This window comes from Salmo salar, chromosome 06, assembly GCF_965601325.2.
Source record: "Salmo salar chromosome 06, fSalSal1, whole genome shotgun sequence".
Lineage (NCBI taxonomy): Eukaryota > Metazoa > Chordata > Actinopteri > Salmoniformes > Salmonidae > Salmo > Salmo salar.
In genome coordinates this window covers 336,470-354,437 of record NC_138296.1, presented here as the reverse complement: position 1 = coordinate 354,437, position 17,968 = coordinate 336,470, and the positions used below count along the sequence as shown (strand labels likewise).

The following is a 17,968-nucleotide window of genomic DNA, read 5'->3' as shown; positions in this document are numbered from 1 at the left end:
TTGGTTGAAAATATGAGTGGTTGAGCTCGGCCAACGACAGTGTGTGTCACCTCCAGGCACCGCCTCTGCCTCTAGACAGTCGAGCCAATCAGGATGCCCGCTCCATGAAGCTCCACCCTATGACGCCACGGCAACCTGGAAGGGGGAGGGGCAAGGCGAGGGGAAGGTAAGACAGACAGAGGGATGGAAAGACACTCGTCCTCTCAGAGTCGTCTCTCACACACTTCCTGCTTCACTGTGTCCCTCTCCTCACCGAAACTGGTGTCCATCTTCCCTTCAGCACAATCTCTCACACACACTCTCCACCAACGGCAGAACACACACACACACACACACACACACACACACACACCCAGAACCACGGACACACACACACAGTCTCGAACACGGACATACGTCCAGGATGTCCAAACACTTTCTCTCTCAGCTGGCCTCGTCCTTACTGCGAGCATTCGGTTGCAGCCATGACACGGTGAGTGTGTGTGTGTGTGTGTGTGTGTGTGTGTGTGTGTGTTCCGGTCTGAGAGTGTATGTTATCTGCATTTCTGTCACCTGTCTCTTCCTCTGTCTGTTCTGTCTTCTCTCCTTTCAGTTCCTCCTCCTCCATCTCTGTGTTCCTCCTCCTCCTCCATCTCTGTGTTCCTCCTCCTCCATCTCTGTGTTCCTCCTCCTCCATCTCTGTGTTCCTCCTCCTCCTCCATCTCTGTGTTCCTCCTCCTCCATCTCTGTGTTCCTCCATCTCTGTGTTCCTCCTCCTCCATCTCTGTGTTCCTCCTCCTCCTCCATCTCTGTGTTCCTCCTCCTCCATCTCTGTGTTCCTCCTCCTCCTCCATCTCTGTGTTCCTCCTCCTCCATCTCTGTGTTCCTCCTCCTCCATCTCTGTGTTCCTCCTCCTCCATCTCTGTGTTCCTCCTCCTCCATCTCTGTGTTCCTCCTCCTCCATCTCTGTGTTCCTCCTCCTCCATCTCTGTGTTCCTCCATCTCTGTGTTCCTCCATCTCTGTGTTCCTCCTCCTCCATCTCTGTGTTCCTCCTCCTCCATCTCTGTGTTCCTCCATCTCTGTGTTCCTCCTCCTCCATCTCTGTGTTCCTCCTCCTCCATCTCTGTGTTCCTCCTCCTCCTCCATCTCTGTGTTCCTCCTCCTCCTCCATCTCTGTGTTCCTCCTCCTCCTCCATCTCTGTGTTCCTCCTCCTCCATCTCTGTGTTCCTCCTCCTCCATCTCTGTGTTCCTCGTCCTCCATCTCTGTGTTCCTCCTCCATCTCTGTTTTCCTTGTTTGCTGCCCAGGGACGTTGTTTTGTGTTCTCTAAACCTCTCTGATATGAGCCTATACTATACTATACTATACTATATATATATATATATATATATATATATATACTGGAGATATACTATACTATATATATACACTATACCATATTGGATATATACTATACTATATATACATGTACTATACTGGATATATATTATACTACACTGTATATATACTGTACTGGATATATACTATACTATACAAAATATATACTGTAATATACTGTATATACACTATGCTATACTGTATATATACAATACTATACTGTATATATACTACACTATACTGTATATATACTATACTATATATACGGTACTATACTGGATATATATTATACTACACTGTATATATACTATACTGGATATATACTATACTGGATACATACTATACTATACTGGATAAATACTGTAATATACTGTATATACACTATACTATGCTATATATATACTATACTGATCTATATATTATACTATACTGTATATATACTATACTGTATATACACTATACTATATATATACTATACTGATCTATATATTATACTATACTGTATATTATATTATACTGTATATATACTACACTATACTGTATATATACTACACTAAATGTAATACTGTATATATACTACACTGTACAGTAGCCTAAGCCATCATAATCTTAGTTACCCTAGCTTAGCACCGTGTGTGTGTGTGTGTGTGTGTGTGTGTGTGTGTGTGTGTGTGTGTGTGTGTGTGTGTGTGTGTGTGTGTGTGTCTCGGCAGGACTCTACCAGTAAGATGGAAGTGTGTGTATGCGATAGCTTGATCAGATCACAGCCATCTGATGAACATGTTTCTCCCAGCAGGGTGTGTAGGTTCACATGGCTATCTGTTTTAGTTCCAGATCCTCCCTCCCTCCCTCCTCTCCCCCTCCTCTCCCCCTCCGTGTGACCCGTGGTCCAGTTGGTGTCCTGAGCAGAGTGGGTGGGAAGAAAAGGGGGGAGAGAGAGGGAGAGAGAGGAGGTGCTGGTAGACTGGGCATAGCTGAGTTTTCCATGGTTCTCTGCTGCCCCTCAGTGGACAGAACGTGCTACTGCAGCTGTTTGTGATAGAGGACGTCTCTCTCTCCAGCAGATTTCACCACGTCAGAATCTCCTCAGAGTGAGGTGTCTACATTCTCTGGATGTGATTGGCCAGGTCCACCCTTCCATCTTCTCCAATAGCTCGAAGAGAGAGCCTGTCTTCTCCCTCCTTTCATCTTCTCGAAGAGAGAGCCTGTCTTCTCCCTCCTTCCATCTTCTCCAATAGCTCACCCAGAGAGAGCCTGTCTTCTCCCTCCTCCCATCTTCTCGAAGAGAGAGCCTGTCTTCTGCCTCCTCCCATCTTCTCGAAGAGAGAGCCTGTCTTCTCCCTCCTTCCATCTTCTCCAATAGCTCACCCAGAGAGAGCCTGTCTTCTCCCTCCTCCCATCTTCTCGAAGAGAGAGCCTGTCTTCTGCCTCCTCCCATCTTCTCGAAGAGAGAGCCTGTCTTCTGCCTCCTCCCATCTTCTCGAAGAGAGAGCCTGTCTTCTCCCTCCTTCCATCTTCTCCAATAGCTCGAAGAGAGAGCCTGTCTTCTCCCTCCTTCCATCTTCTCCAATAGCTCACCCAGACAGAGCCTGTCTTCTCCCTCCTTCCATCTTCTCCAATAGCTCGAAGAGAGAGCCTGTCTTCTCCCTCCTTCCATCTTCTCCAATAGCTCACCCAGAGATAGCCTGTCTTCTCCCTCTCTCCCTCCTCTTGTAGCTGCTAGCCGTTAGCCTTTAGCCTAGTCCTCCTCTCCCTCTTGTTATTCTTAGCTAGTCTTTAGCCTTCAGCTGTTAGCGGTGTTTAGCCCAGAGCCCATAGCTTTTAGCCACCTGTCTTTTCCTCTTCTGTCTCCTCTACTAGTGAATTAGCCTTTAGCCATTAGCGGTTAGCCTTTAGCAATTAGCGGTTAGCTATTAGCAGTTAGCCGTTAGTGGTTAGCCATTGGCCGTTAGCCGTTAGCGGTTAGCAATTAGCAGTTAGCCGTTAGCGGTTAGTGGTTAGCCACTAGCCGTTAGCCCAGAGCCAGCCGTAGTGACAGAACTCCACCTGTCTTCTCTCCTAGAGCTCTGAGGCTGTTGTCCAATGGCTGAGTGACTTTCAGCTGCAGGTCTACGCTCCAAACTTCATCAGCGCCGGGTATGACATAGTCACCATTAGCAGAATGACCCCAGAGGTAAGGAACGTTGACCTCTGAACCCCTATCCCTTTGACCTGGAAGTTAAAGCCACGCTCTAACCACACCCACTGTCACCTCACCGCTCACTCACTGATCATAATGCAGTTGCCTTAGCAACCCCCCCCCCCCCCCCCCCCAGATTCCCTTTAGAACAGTCACACCAGTCACTGAGCATGCCCAGGACCTCGTCTGTGATTGGCCAGGACAGGGCTGCCTGCCTGCCAGCCATTAGAGCAGATGGACTCAAAGTTCCTCCTATGACACGGCCCTGTGTGTTCTGTGTTTTGTGCAGAAATGTGTGTGTGTGTGTGTGTGTGTGTGTGTGTGTGTGTGTGTGTGTGTGTGTGTGTGTGTGTGTGTGTACCTCAGAATAGTGATACAATTACATCCCCAGATGAAAACCAATCAATCAATCAATCAATCAATGTTTTTTTTATTTCTGTTTTAATCTACTAATGTAGACTCTACCCCCACACCGACTGGACTCTACCCCCACACTGACTGGACTCTACCCCCACACTGACTGGACTCTACCCCCACACCGACTGGACTCTACCCCCACACTGACTGGACTCTACCCCCACACTGACTGGACTCTACCCCCACACTGACTGGACTCTACCCCCACACCGACCGGACTCTACCCCCACACTGACCGGACTCTACCCCCACACCGACTGGACTCTACCCCCACACCGACTGGACTCTACCCCCACACTGACTGGACTCTACCCCCACACTGACTGGACTCTACCCCCACACCGACTGGACTCTACCCCCACACCGACTGGACTCTACCCCCACACCGACCGGACTCTACCCCCACACCGACCGGACTCTACCCCCACACTGACCGGACTCTACCCCCACACCGACTGGACTCTACCCCCACACCGACTGGACTCTACCCCCACACCGACTGGACTCTACCCCCACACCGACTGGACTCTACCCCCACACAGACTGGACTCTACCCCCACACCGACTGGACTCTACCCCCACACCGACTGGACTCTACCCCCACACCGACTGGACTCTACCCCCACACCGACTGGACTCTACCCACACCGACTGGACTCTACCCACACCGACTGGACTCTACCCCCACACCGACTGGACTCTACCCACACCGACTGGGCTCTACCCCCACTCTGACTGGGCTCTACCCCCACTCTGACTGGACTCTACCCCCACACTGACTGGACTCTACCCCCACTGTCTGACAACAAAAGAGTTATCAAATTAAGTTCCTACATCTGTATATTAGGATAATGAGAGTATAGTGGAGTGGGGTTGGGAGGAGCCAGACTCTGGGTGGAGCCAGACTGTAGATAGGTGGGGCTAGGTGATAGGTGGGTGGAGCCAGACAGTAGGGTTTGGCCAGACAGTAGGGTGGGTGGAGCCAGACTGTAGATAGGTGGAGCCATGCTGTGGGTGTGGCCAGACAGTAGGGTGGGTGGAGCCAGACTGTAGGGTGGGTGGAGCCATGCTGTTGGTGTGGCCAGACAGTAGGGTGGGTGGAGCCAGACAGTAGATAGGTGGAGCTATGCTGTGGGTGTGGCCAGACAGTAGGCTGGGTGTAGCCGGACTCTAGGCTGGGTGTAGCCGGACAGTAGGCTGGGTGTAGCCGGACTCTAGGCTGGGTGGAGCCAGACTCTAGACTGGGTGTAGCCAGACTCTAGACTGGGTGGAGCCAGACTCTAGGCTGGGTGGAGCCAGACTCTAGACTGGGTGTAGCCGGACAGTAGGCTGGGTGTAGCCAGACAGTAGGCTGGGTGTAGCCGGACTCTAGGCTGGGTGTAGCCAGACTCTAGGCTGGGTGTAGCCAGACTCTAGACTGGGTGAAGGCAGACTCTAGACTGGGTGTAGCCAGACTCTAGGCTGGGTGTAGCCAGACTCTAGACTGGGTGTAGCCAGACTCTAGACTGGGTGTAGCCAGACTCTAGACTGGGTGGAGCCAGACTCTAGGCTGGGTGAAGGCTGGGTCTAGGCTGGGTGTAGCCAGACAGTAGGCTGGGTGTAGCCAGACTCTAGGCTGGGTGTAGCTTGGGTCTAGGCTGGGTGTAGCCAGACAGTAGGCTGGGTGTAGCCAGACTCTAGGCTGGGTGTAGCTTGGGTCTAGGCTGGGTGTAGCCAGACAGTAGGCTGGGTGTAGCCAGACAGTAGGCTGGGTGTAGCCAGACTCTAGGCTGGGTGTAGCCAGACTCTAGACTGGGTGAAGGCAGACTCTAGGCTGGGTGTAGCTTGGGTCTAGGCTGGGTGTAGCCAGACAGTAGGCTGGGTGTAGCCAGACTCTAGACTGGGTGTAGCCAGACTCTAGGCTGGGTGTAGCTGGGGTCTAGGCTGGGTGTAGCCAGACTCTAGGCTGGGTGTAGCCAGACTCTAGGCTGGGTGGAGCCAGACTCTAGGCTGGGTGGAGCCAGACTCTAGACTGGGTGTAGCCAGACTCTAGGCTGGGTGTAGCTGGGGGTCTAGTGATGCTCACCAACGCTTCTTTCTCACTGCCAACATGCTCTCTCTCTGCTCTTCACCTTTATTTTCCTTCGGGGACATTTACCTTCCTCTCCTGTCCTGTGGTACAGCTCGTCACCTGGACACTGTGTGTTTCTGTGGTGTCTGGGGGGTGTATGTGGTGTCTGGGGGTGTCTGGGGGTGTCTGGGGGTGTCTGGGGGTGTCTGTGGTGTCTGGGGGTGCCTGGGGGTGTCTGGGGTGTCTGGGGGTGTCTGGGGGTGTCTGGGGGGTGTATGTGGTGTCTGGGGGGTGTATGTGGTGTCTGGGGGGTGTATGTGGTGTCTGGGGGGTGTCTGGGGGTGTCTGGGGTGTCTGGGGGTGTCTGGGTGTATGTGGTGTCTGGGGGGTGTATGTGGTGTCTGGGGGGTGTATGTGGTGTCTGGGGGGTGTCTGGGGGTGTCTGGGGGTGTCTGGGGTGTCTGGGGGTGTCTGGGGGGTGTATGTGGTGTCTGGGGGGTGTATGTGGTGTCTGGGGGGTGTATGTGGTGTCTGGGGGGTGTCTGGGGGTGTCTGGGGTGTCTGGGGGGTATGTGGTGTCTGGGGGGTGTATGTGGTGTCTGGGGGGTGTATGTGGTGTCTGGGGGGTGTCTGGGGGTGTCTGGGGTGTCTGGGGGTGTCTGGGGGGTGTATGTGGTGTCTGGGGGGTGTATGTGGTGTCTGGGGGGTGTATGTGGTGTCTGGGGGGTGTCTGGGGGTGTCTGGGGTGTATGTGGTGTCTGGGGGGTGTATGTGGTGTCTGGGGGGTGTATGTGGTGTCTGGGGGGTGTATGTGGTGTCTGGGGGGTGTCTGGGGGTATCTCTGTGGTAATGAATTGTGTGTATCTGTGGAGATTTTGAAAGTGTCTCACCTATTTTTCCTTGGTGTTGTGTGTTTATGTGGTACATACGTACGTGTGTGTGTATGTGTGTGTGTGTGTGTGTGTGTGTGTGTGTGTGTGTGTGTGTGTGTGTGTGTGTGTGTGTGTGTGTGTGTGTGTGTGTGTGTGTGTGTGTGTGTGTGTGTGTGTGTACCTCAGAATAGTGATACAATTACATCCCCAGATGAAAACCAATCAATCAATCAATCAATCAATGTTTTTTTTATTTCTGTTTTAATCTACTAATGTAGACTCTACCCCCACACCGACTGGACTCTACCCCCACACTGACTGGACTCTACCCCCACACTGACTGGACTCTACCCCCACACCGACTGGACTCTACCCCCACACCGACTGGACTCTACCCCCACACCGACTGGACTCTACCCCCACACCGACTGGACTCTACCCCCACACTGACTGGACTCTACCCCCACACTGACTGGACTCTACCCCCACACCGACTGGACTCTACCCCCACACTGACTGGACTCTACCCCCACACTGACTGGACTCTACCCCCACACTGACTGGACTCTACCCCCACACCGACCGGACTCTACCCCCACACTGACTGGGCTCTACCCCCACACTGACCGGACTCTACCCCCACACCGACTTGACTCTACCCCCACACTGACTGGACTCTACCCCCACACTGACTGGACTCTACCCCCACACCGACTGGACTCTACCCCCACACCGACTGGACTCTACCCCCACACCGACTGGACTCTACCCCCACACCGACTGGACTCTACCCCCACACCCGACTGGACTCTACCCCCACACTGACTGGACTCTACCCCCACACCGACTGGACTCTACCCCCACACCGACCGGACTCTACCCCCACACCGACCGGACTCTACCCCCACACCGACCGGACTCTACCCCCACACCGACCGGACTCTACCCCCACACTGACCGGACTCTACCCCCACACCGACCGGACTCTACCCCCACACCGACCGGACTCTACCCCCACACCGACTGGACTCTACCCCCACACCGACTGGACTCTACCCCCACACCGACTGGACTCTACCCCCACACCGACTGGACTCTACCCCCACACCGACTGGACTCTACCCCCACACCGACCGGACTTTACCCCCACACCGACCGGACTCTACCCCCACACCTACCGGACTCTACCCCCACACCGACTGGACTCTACCCCCACACCGACTGGACTCTACCCCCACACCGACTGGACTCTACCCCCACACCGACTGGACTCTACCCCCACACAGACTGGACTCTACCCCCACACCGACTGGACTCTACCCCCACACCGACTGGACTCTACCCCCACACCGACTGGACTCTACCCACACCGACTGGACTCTACCCACACCGACTGGACTCTACCCCCACACCGACTGGACTCTACCCACACCGACTGGGCTCTACCCCCACTCTGACTGGGCTCTACCCCCACTCTGACTGGACTCTACCCCCACACTGACTGGACTCTACCCCCACTGTCTGACAACAAAAGAGTTATCAAATTAAGTTCCTACATCTGTATATTAGGATAATGAGAGTATAGTGGAGTGGGGTTGGGAGGAGCCAGACTCTGGGTGGAGCCAGACTGTAGATAGGTGGGGCTAGGTGATAGGTGGGTGGAGCCAGACAGTAGGGTTTGGCCAGACAGTAGGGTGGGTGGAGCCAGACTGTAGATAGGTGGAGCCATGCTGTGGGTGTGGCCAGACAGTAGGGTGGGTGGAGCCAGACTGTAGGGTGGGTGGAGCCATGCTGTTGGTGTGGCCAGACAGTAGGGTGGGTGGAGCCAGACAGTAGATAGGTGGAGCTATGCTGTGGGTGTGGCCAGACAGTAGGCTGGGTGTAGCCGGACTCTAGGCTGGGTGTAGCCGGACAGTAGGCTGGGTGTAGCCAGACAGTAGGCTGGGTGTAGCCAGACAGTAGGCTGGGTGTAGCCGGACTCTAGGCTGGGTGTAGCCAGACAGTAGGCTGGGTGTAGCCGGACTCTAGGCTGGGTGTAGCCGGACAGTAGGCTGGGTGTAGCCAGACAGTAGGCTGGGTGTAGCCGGACTCTAGGCTGGGTGTAGCCAGACTCTAGACTGGGTGAAGGCAGACTCTAGGCTGGGTGTAGCCGGGGGTCTAGGCTGGGTGTAGCCAGACTCTAGGCTGGGCGGAGCCAGACTCTAGACTGGGTGTAGCCAGACTCTAGGCTGGGCGGAGCCAGACTCTAGGCTGGGTGTAGCCAGACTCTAGGCTGGGCGGAGCCAGACTCTAGGCTGGGTGGAGCCAGACTCTAGGCTGGGTGGAGCCAGACTCTAGACTGGGTGTAGCCAGACTCTAGGCTGGGTGTAGCCAGACTCTAGACTGGGTGTAGCCAGACTCTAGACTGGGTGTAGCCAGACTCTAGGCTGGGTGTAGCTTGGGTCTAGGCTGGGTGTAGCCAGACAGTAGGCTGGGTGTAGCCAGACTCTAGACTGGGTGTAGCCAGACTCTAGGCTGGGTGTAGCTGGGGTCTAGGCTGGGTGTAGCCAGACTCTAGGCTGGGTGTAGCCGGACTCTAGGCTGGGTGTAGCCAGACTCTAGGCTGGGTGTAGCCAGACTCTAGGCTGGGTGTAGCCAGACTCTAGGCTGGGTGTAGCTGGGGGTCTAGTGATGCTCACCAACGCTTCTTTCTCACTGCCAACATGCTCTCTCTCTGCTCTTCACCTTTATTTTCCTTCGGGGACATTTACCTTCCTCTCCTGTCCTGTGGTACAGCTCGTCACCTGGACACTGTGTGTTTCTGTGGTGTCTGGGGGTGTCTGGGGGTGTCTGGGGTGTCGGGGGTGTCTGGGGGTGTCTGGGGTGCCTGGGGGTGTCTGTGGTGTCTGGGGGTGTCTGGGGTGTCTGGGGGTGTCGGGGGTGTCTGGGGGGTGTATGTGGTGTCTGGGGGGTGTATGTGGTGTCTGGGGGGTGTCTGGGGGTGTCTGGGGTGTCTGGGGGTGTCTGGGTGTATGTGGTGTCTGGGGGGTGTATGTGGTGTCTGGGGGGTGTATGTGGTGTCTGGGGGGTGTCTGGGGGTGTCTGGGGGTGTCTGGGGTGTCTGGGGGTGTCTGGGGTGTCTGGGGGGTGTATGTGGTGTCTGGGGGGTGTATGTGGTGTCTGGGGGGTGTATGTGGTGTCTGGGGGGTGTCTGGGGGTGTCTGGGGTGTCTGGGGGTGTCTGGGGTGTATGTGGTGTCTGGGGGGTGTATGTGGTGTCTGGGGGGTGTATGTGGTGTCTGGGGGGTGTATGTGGTGTCTGGGGGGTGTCTGGGGGTATCTCTGTGGTAATGAATTGTGTGTATCTGTGGAGATTTTGAAAGTGTCTCACCTATTTTTCCTTGGTGTTGTGTGTTTATGTGGTACATACGTACGTGTGTGTGTGTGTGTGTGTGTGTGTGTGTGTGTGTGTGTAGGATCTCACGGCCATCGGAGTGACCAAACCAGGCCATCGAAAGAAGATGACATCAGAGATCAACAAAATCAGCGTCACCGAGTGGCTCCCTGACCAGAAACCTGTTAGTAACTGACCTGAGACCTGTTAGTAACTGACCTGAGACCTGTTAGTAACTGACCTGAGACCTGTTAGTAACTGACCTGAGACCTGTTAGTAACTGACCTGAGACCTGTTAGTAACTGACCTGAGACCTGTTAGTAACTGACCAGAAACCTGTTAGTAACTGACCTGAGACCTGTTAGTAACTGACCTGAGACCTGTTAGTAACTGACCTGAGACCTGTTAGTAACTGACCAGAAACCTGTTAGTAACTGACCTGAGACCTGTTAGTAACTGACCTGAGACCTGTTAGTAACTGACCTGAAACCTGTTAGTAACTGACCTGAAACCTGTTAGTAACTGACCTGAGACCTGTTAGTAACTGACCTGAGACCTGTTAGTAACTGACCTGAAACCTGTTAGTAACTGACCTGAAACCTGTTAGTAACTGACCTGAGACCTGTTAGTAACTGACCTGAAACCTGTTAGTAACTGACCTGAGACCTGTTAGTAACTGACCTGAGACCTGTTAGTAACTGACCTGAGACCTGTTAGTAACTGACCTGAGACCTGTTAGTAACTGACCTGAGACCTGTTAGTAACTGACCTGAGACCTGTTAGTAACTGACCTGAAACCTGTTAGTAACTGACCTGAAACCTGTTAGTAACTGACCTGAGACCTGTTAGTAACTGACCTGAGACCTGTTAGTAACTGACCTGAAACCTGTTAGTAACTGATCTGTACTAACTATTGTTTTTGTGTGTGTGTGTGTGTGTGTGTGTGTGTGTGTGTTTAGGCCAGTCTGACAGAGTGGTTGTCAGCGATAGGGCTGAGTCAGTACCAGCAGGTTCTGGTGCAAAACGGATATGAAAACATCGACTTCATCACAGATATCACCTGGGAAGACCTGCAAGAGATAGGCATTATCAAGCTGGGTAGGACGCGCACACACACACACACACACACACACACACACACACACACACACACACACACACACACACACACACACACACACACACACACACACACACACACACACACACACACACACACACGAGTTTAAAGGCAGAAGCAAGGCAGCTGAATGTATCCTGCCGTCCAATCTCATCGTTGAACGTCGATGTTAAAATGACCACCTGTCGTCTGAATTCCTCCGATCACTTGAAAACAGAATTGATCAAAATATCAACAGGAGAGTGGATGTAGCAATCCCAGAATGCCCCTGTGTTACCTCCCCTGATCAAACCAACCCGTCTGTTACTAACCTCCCCTGATCAAACCAACCCGTCTGTTACTAACCTCCCCTGATCAAACCAACCCGTCTGTTACTAACCTCCCCTGATCAAACCAACCCGTCTGTTACTAACCTCCCCTGATCAAACCAACCCGTCTGTTACTAACCTCCCCTGATCAAACCAACCCGTCTCCTGAACCTCCCCTGATCAAACCAACCCGTCTGTTATTAACCTCCCCTGATCAAACCAACCTGTCTGTTTCTAACCTCCCCTGATCAAACCAACCTGTCTGTTTCTAACCTCCCCTGATCAAACCAACCCATCTGTTACTAACCTCCCCTGATCAAACCAACCCGTCTCCTGAACCTCCCCTGATCAAACCAACCCGTCTGTTACTAACCTCCCCTGATCAAACCAACCTGTCTGTTACTAACCTCCCCTGATCAAACCAACCTGTCTGTTTCTAACCTCCCCTGATCAAACCAACCCGTCTGTTACTAACCTCCCCTGATCAAACCAACCTGTCTCCTGAACCTCCCCTGATCAAACCAACCCGTCTGTTACCAACCTCCCCTGATCAAACCAACCCGTCTCCTGAACCTCCCCTGATCAAACCAACCTGTCTGTTACTAACCTCCCCTGATCAAACCAACCCGTCTGTTACTAACCTCCCCTGATCAAACCAACCCGTCTCCTGAACTCTGTTACTAACCTCCCCTGATCAAACCAACCTGTCTGTTACTAACCTCCCCTGATCAAACCAACCCGTCTGTTACTAACCTCCCCTGATCAAACCAACCCGTCTCCTGAACCTCCCCTGATCAAACCAACCCGTCTGTTACTAACCTCCCCTGATCAAACCAACCTGTCTGTTACTAACCTCCCCTGATCATACCAACCCGTCTCCTGAACTCTGTAATCATCTGGCAAAGTGGAGTCTTGTGTTTAAACATGTAGCTAGCTAGCTAGCTAAACAATGAACCATAATCCCAAACCCATACAGTAAAAACTGATTGTCATAGTTAGACACCATGCATGAAATGCTGTAGTATGAATCTGCAGCTAGCTAAAGTTAACAAACTAGGTTCAATGTTAGCTAGTTAGCTAACATTAGGCTATAACTACCAATGACAATTTATTTCTGGGATACTAATAATATTACTACACAGATCATACATGTAACGTTAGCTAGCGAGCCAGCAAGCTAACGTTTCACTAGCTAGCGAGCCAGCAAGCTAACGTTTCACTAGCTAGCGAGCCAGCAAGCTAACGTTTCACTAGATAGCGAGCCAGCAAGCTAACGTTTCACTAGCTAGCGAGCCAGCAAGCTAACATTTCGCTAGCTAGCCGAACAGCACACTTTAACTTGCAATGAAAATGACTTTCTGATAATAAAAAAAATTAAGAATGTTATAATATCTGAAAATGTAGCTAGACTTTTACCCGTAAATATGGATGAACACTTGTTTTGACCCGTTGTGTCAAGTCACTCCGGGTTCACACTGGCCGTGTCCAGAAAGTAGTCAAGCGCAACTTCCCCCCCCCCCCCCCCCACTAATATTTGTCGATAGATCGCCCTGCTAAATTCAGGGCAACAATGTTGTTGAGAGTAGTTGCAACACCTTTTTGCAGTTCTCCGTGGCTTAACGTTTATATCTTTCAACAACAACATTAAAAGCTGCTGTAGCAAGTACATCGAACAGCTCATGTTATAGACAGAAGCATGCTACAATGGCAGACCAATCCCGAACTCATCTCTCGGCATGTCCAGCCCACTCATTATCTCAGCCAATCATGGGCTAGCGGGAAGGTTCCTCACCTTTTTTTTTCCGTGGCTGAAACCAACTAGGCTCGTAATTTTACATTTTTTTATTCATATTTACAGACGGTATACAAGTTTGTTATTAAGGCATATGAAAGTTCACATGTTCAAGAAGGCATTTATGCCAAAAAAAACGCATTTTGATCAAAAATAAATAAAATAAAAACATTCAAATGCCTCTCCTATGAAGTAGTGACGTGCCACATTGTGCTTCCTGAAATGGCTCACTTATATTAAACTGTTCAATACATATTATACATTAGACAGCTTATAATATTATCTCATATCATATCTTGTTGTGGTTTGTCCCCACTAGGCCACCAGAAGAAGCTGATGCTAGCTGTGAAGCGATTGGCTGAGATGCAGCGTGGCTCTGAGGGGCGGAGCTCCACTAGGAAGAAGCCTCCACCAATCACACAGCAGCAGGAAGTGATGTCCACAGAGAACGTGCCCCCTGACAACGGTGAGGTCACAATAGAATCAGATAAAGTATTTCACAGTACACTCTTAAAAAAAAACAAAAAAAATGAGGGAATTAAAAAAAAAAATCACATTTGGGATTATTTGGTGACCCGGCGCTGGTTAAATAGTGGACAGAACACAAGTTGGGGTTATTTTGACTCCGGCCATTTGGGTTGCGTGAATAACCCAACATGTTAGGTTGTTGGGATTAATCAAACATGGGTTCATTTACCCATCACTTGTTGTTTTATTTTTACAATCCGTCAGGTTGACCCAGCAGCTGGCTCTTTTTGAAATGTAATAAAAATTTATGTTATTTTTCAGGAGGTGTGACCTATTATGGGCGTGGCTTTGATATAGTTATTTTTGGCTACCCATGAGAGTAAATGTCATTCCTGTTCATCACGATAAGTTTTTGCAGTGCAAATTTCAATTTAACTTTGAATATTTTGCGCATTACATATTCAAATGTAAAATTCAAAACACGCTTATTTACCGATCTCAACATTTAGACGTTGAGATATGTAATATTTACAGGAAGTCAGACATTCGTGTAAGCCTCATTAAATCGACGAAAATGTCCAACCTTAAGTGATGACAATACAACAGAACAGATTAACCGGAGTGGCTTTTAATATCACGAGTGGCCAAAAATAACTATCTGAAAGCCACTGGGTCATAGCTCAATTACCCAGCATCAATTACCCTGCAGTTTTTTGTGTGTAGCCAGATATCTCTCTCCATCTCTATCTATCTCTCCATCTCTCTTCATCTCCATCTATCTCTCCATCTCTCAATCTCAATCTCTCTTCATCTCCATCTCTCTCTCTCAATGTCTCTCCATCTCCCTCCATCTCTCCATCTCTCTCTCCATCTCTCTCCATGCCTCTCTATCTCTCCATCTCTCTCCATGCCTTTCCATCTCCCTCCATCTCCATTGCTCTTCATCTCCCTCCATGCCTCTCCATCTCCCTCAATCTCTCTCCATCTCCCTCCATGCCTCTCCATCTCCCTCAATCTCTCTCTCCATCATATGTAATCCATCTCTCCATCATATGTAATCCATCTCTCCATCTCTCTCCAGAAGTCGTCACGTCTCCCAAGTTGTGCACCTTCCAGGACAGCGAGTTGAGCCCCGAGCTGCAGACGGCCCTGATCCAACCTAGCCCAGAGGTCAAGGGTCAGAGGACCCGCAGCCTGAGCAAGGACCCCGACGATGGAGGAGGGTCAGGGGTTAGAGGAGGAGGAGGAGGAGTACCCCCTAAGAAGGAGGCTCGGACCATGAGGCAGACCAGCCAGGGGAGCCAGAGGGGTAGCGCCTCATCCAAACCTCGCCCACCCTCCCACGCCCACTCAATGCCGGCACCCCCTTACACTCCCCCTCACACCCCTACCAAGAAACCCTTGCATTCCTCCACCTCAGCCCCGGGCCCCTCGCCGCAGGCTAAACCTAAATCCTCCCCACAGCTAATACAAGGAGAGAGGCCTGGCTCACCCCGTTCTCACCCGCAGTCCACCACACATCGCGGGACTCCCAACACCCAGACTCAGCCCCTGCCTGGTCCTCAGGCCCAGCCCCAGCACCAACCCACACCTACTCCCCAATCTCAGCCTACAGCCCAGCCGATGGAGGAAGAGGAGAGGGAGAAAGACAAGGGGATTGAGAGGGAGAGAGAGAAGGAGAGCATCCTCCAGCCGCAGTCCAGCCCCCAGGTGTCTGTTCCCCTTCTGTGCCTGCCTCCTGAGGTTGAGGGGGGAGACGAGGGAGAGATGGGTGAGGCGAGTGACGCCCTCCTTAAGAAGCGAGCTCACAGTCTGAACCGCTACGCTGGTTCTGACGGGGAGCGGGAGGAGAAAGGGGGTGGAGGTGGAGGGGTGGGGACAGGAGTTGCCCCTCCAGGGAGGCTAACAGACGGCGGTACAGGTAAATACGCCACGGTGGTGACTCACCGGGTCAGCCGCAGCCACTCCGTACGCAACCAGGACAAGAACGTCAACCGCGGCCAATCACAGTCCATCGCCCTGCGGCCCAAGAAGAAAGGCCCGCCCCCTCCGCCTCCAAAACGCTCCAGCTCAGCGATCTCGAACTCCAACCTCGCCGACACGCACACGCCGACGCACACACACGCGGCGGACGGCCTGCTGGGCGTACCTTACAACCCCCAGCGGCGGGCCAGCGACCTGGGCGTATCCGTGGAGACGGCCGTCGTGGATACCGGGAGCGCGGGCAGCGTGAGGAGCATAGCGGCCATGTTGGAAATGTCCTCCATCGGGGGCGGGGCCAAGGGCGTGGCTACACAGAGAAACTTCCTACAGGTAAAGGGGGAGGGGGGGTGTGTTTCAAAACTCTCTCTGTCTGTCTCTCTCTGTCACTCTCTCTCTGTCACTCTCTCTGTCACTCTCTCTCTCTGTCACTCTGTCACTTTACCCTGCCTTCATGTACATATCTACCTCAAATACCTTATTATTATCTATCCTGATGTCACTTTACCCTGCCTTCATGTACATATCTACCTCAAATACCTTATTATTATCTATCCTGATGCCTGGTCACTTTACCCTGCCTTCATGTACATATCTACCTCAAATACCTTATTATTATCTATCTACTTCCTGTATATAGCCCCACATTGATCTGGTACTTCCTGTATATAGCTCTACATTGATCTGGTACTGGTACTTCCTGTATATAGCTCCACATTGATCTGGTACTTCCTGTATATAGCTCCACATTGATCTGGTACTGGTACTTCCTGTATATAGCTCCACATTGATCTGGTACTGGTACTCCCTGTATATAGCTCCACATTGATCTGGTACTGGTACTTCCTGTATATAGCTCCACATTGATCTGGTACTTCCTGTATATAGCTCCACATTGATCTGGTACTTCCTGTATGTAGCTCCACGTTGATCTGGTACTTCCTGTATATAGCTCCATATTGATCTGGTACTTCCTGTATATAGCTCCACGTTGATCAGGTACTTCCTGTATATAGCTCCATATTGATCTGGTACTTCCTGTATATAGCTCCACATTGATCTGGTACTTCCTGTATATAGCTCCACATTGATCTGGTACTGGTACTTCCTGTATATAGCTCCACATTGATCTGTTACTTCCTGTATATAGCTCCATATTGATCTGGTACTTCCTGTATATAGCTCCACATTGATCTGGTACTTCCTGTATATAGCCCCACATTGATCTGGTACTGGTACTTCCTGTATATAGCTCCACATTGATCTGTTACTTCCTGTATATAGCTCCATATTGATCTGGTACTTCCTGTATATAGCTCCACATTGATCTGGTACTTCCTGTATATAGCTCCACATTGATCTGGTACTTCCTGTATATAGCTCCACATTGATCTGGTACTTCCTGTATATAGCTCCATATTGATCTGGTACTTCCTGTATATATCTCCATTTGTGTGTATTTTATTGATGTTACCATTTTAATTGTATTGTTAATCTCTGCATCGTTGGGAGAGGCTCGTCAGTCAGCATTTCACTGTAAAATCTACGCAGTCGTATTTGGCGCATGTGTGACAAATAAAAATGTGATTTGATTTGATTTGTAAGCAGCGGGACGCCATTGGTCTGGACGGAGAGGTGGTGAACCGCCGTAGAACCATCAGTGGTCCGGTTACTGAGCTGGTCGCTGCGGCTAGGAGGGGGGACAGACCTACCCCGGCGCCCCTGTCTACCGCACCCCAACCCTCTCCTCCTCGCCCTTCTACACCCCAGCTGCCTTCCTCCCCTCGCTCCCCTTCCTCCCCTCACCCCTCGTCTCCTCACACCCCATCTTCCGGTAGTTCGGCTGAGAACCTTCCGTTCGCTGCCGAGAGGAAACTGACCATGAAGAGGCAGAGAGGAGAAGGAGAAGGAGAGGTGAGCTATATATTTTTATGAATTTGTATGAAAACACTGAGATATAGTGTCTGTACATGAAAAATGATTAAAAACGTTGTTTTTTTGGGGGGGGGGGGGGGGGGGGGGGGAGGAAGGGGAGCGAGGGGAGGAAGGCAGC

General features: G+C 51.5%; 1 protein-coding gene across 6 annotated transcripts in view; it reads left to right on the top strand.

Moving 5' to 3' along the window:
- LOC106602073 (caskin-1) overlaps positions 1-17,968 on the top strand; it is a 187,763-nt gene that overhangs the window by 100,454 nt on the left and 69,341 nt on the right. For 4 of the 6 annotated variants that reach the window (XM_082976195.1, XM_082976199.1, XM_082976197.1 and 1 more), the window contains 7 exons: positions 57-166; positions 3,420-3,530; positions 10,330-10,431; positions 11,207-11,345; positions 13,787-13,933; positions 15,017-16,248; positions 17,521-17,829. In XM_082976195.1, coding sequence (XP_082832321.1) covers positions 57-166; positions 3,420-3,530; positions 10,330-10,431; positions 11,207-11,345; positions 13,787-13,933; positions 15,017-16,248; positions 17,521-17,829 — 2,150 coding nt within the window. The remainder of the gene's footprint in view (positions 1-56; positions 167-3,419; positions 3,531-10,329; positions 10,432-11,206; positions 11,346-13,786; positions 13,934-15,016; positions 16,249-17,520; positions 17,830-17,968) is intronic. The other 2 variants (XM_082976196.1, XM_082976198.1) reach the window with 2 other exon arrangements.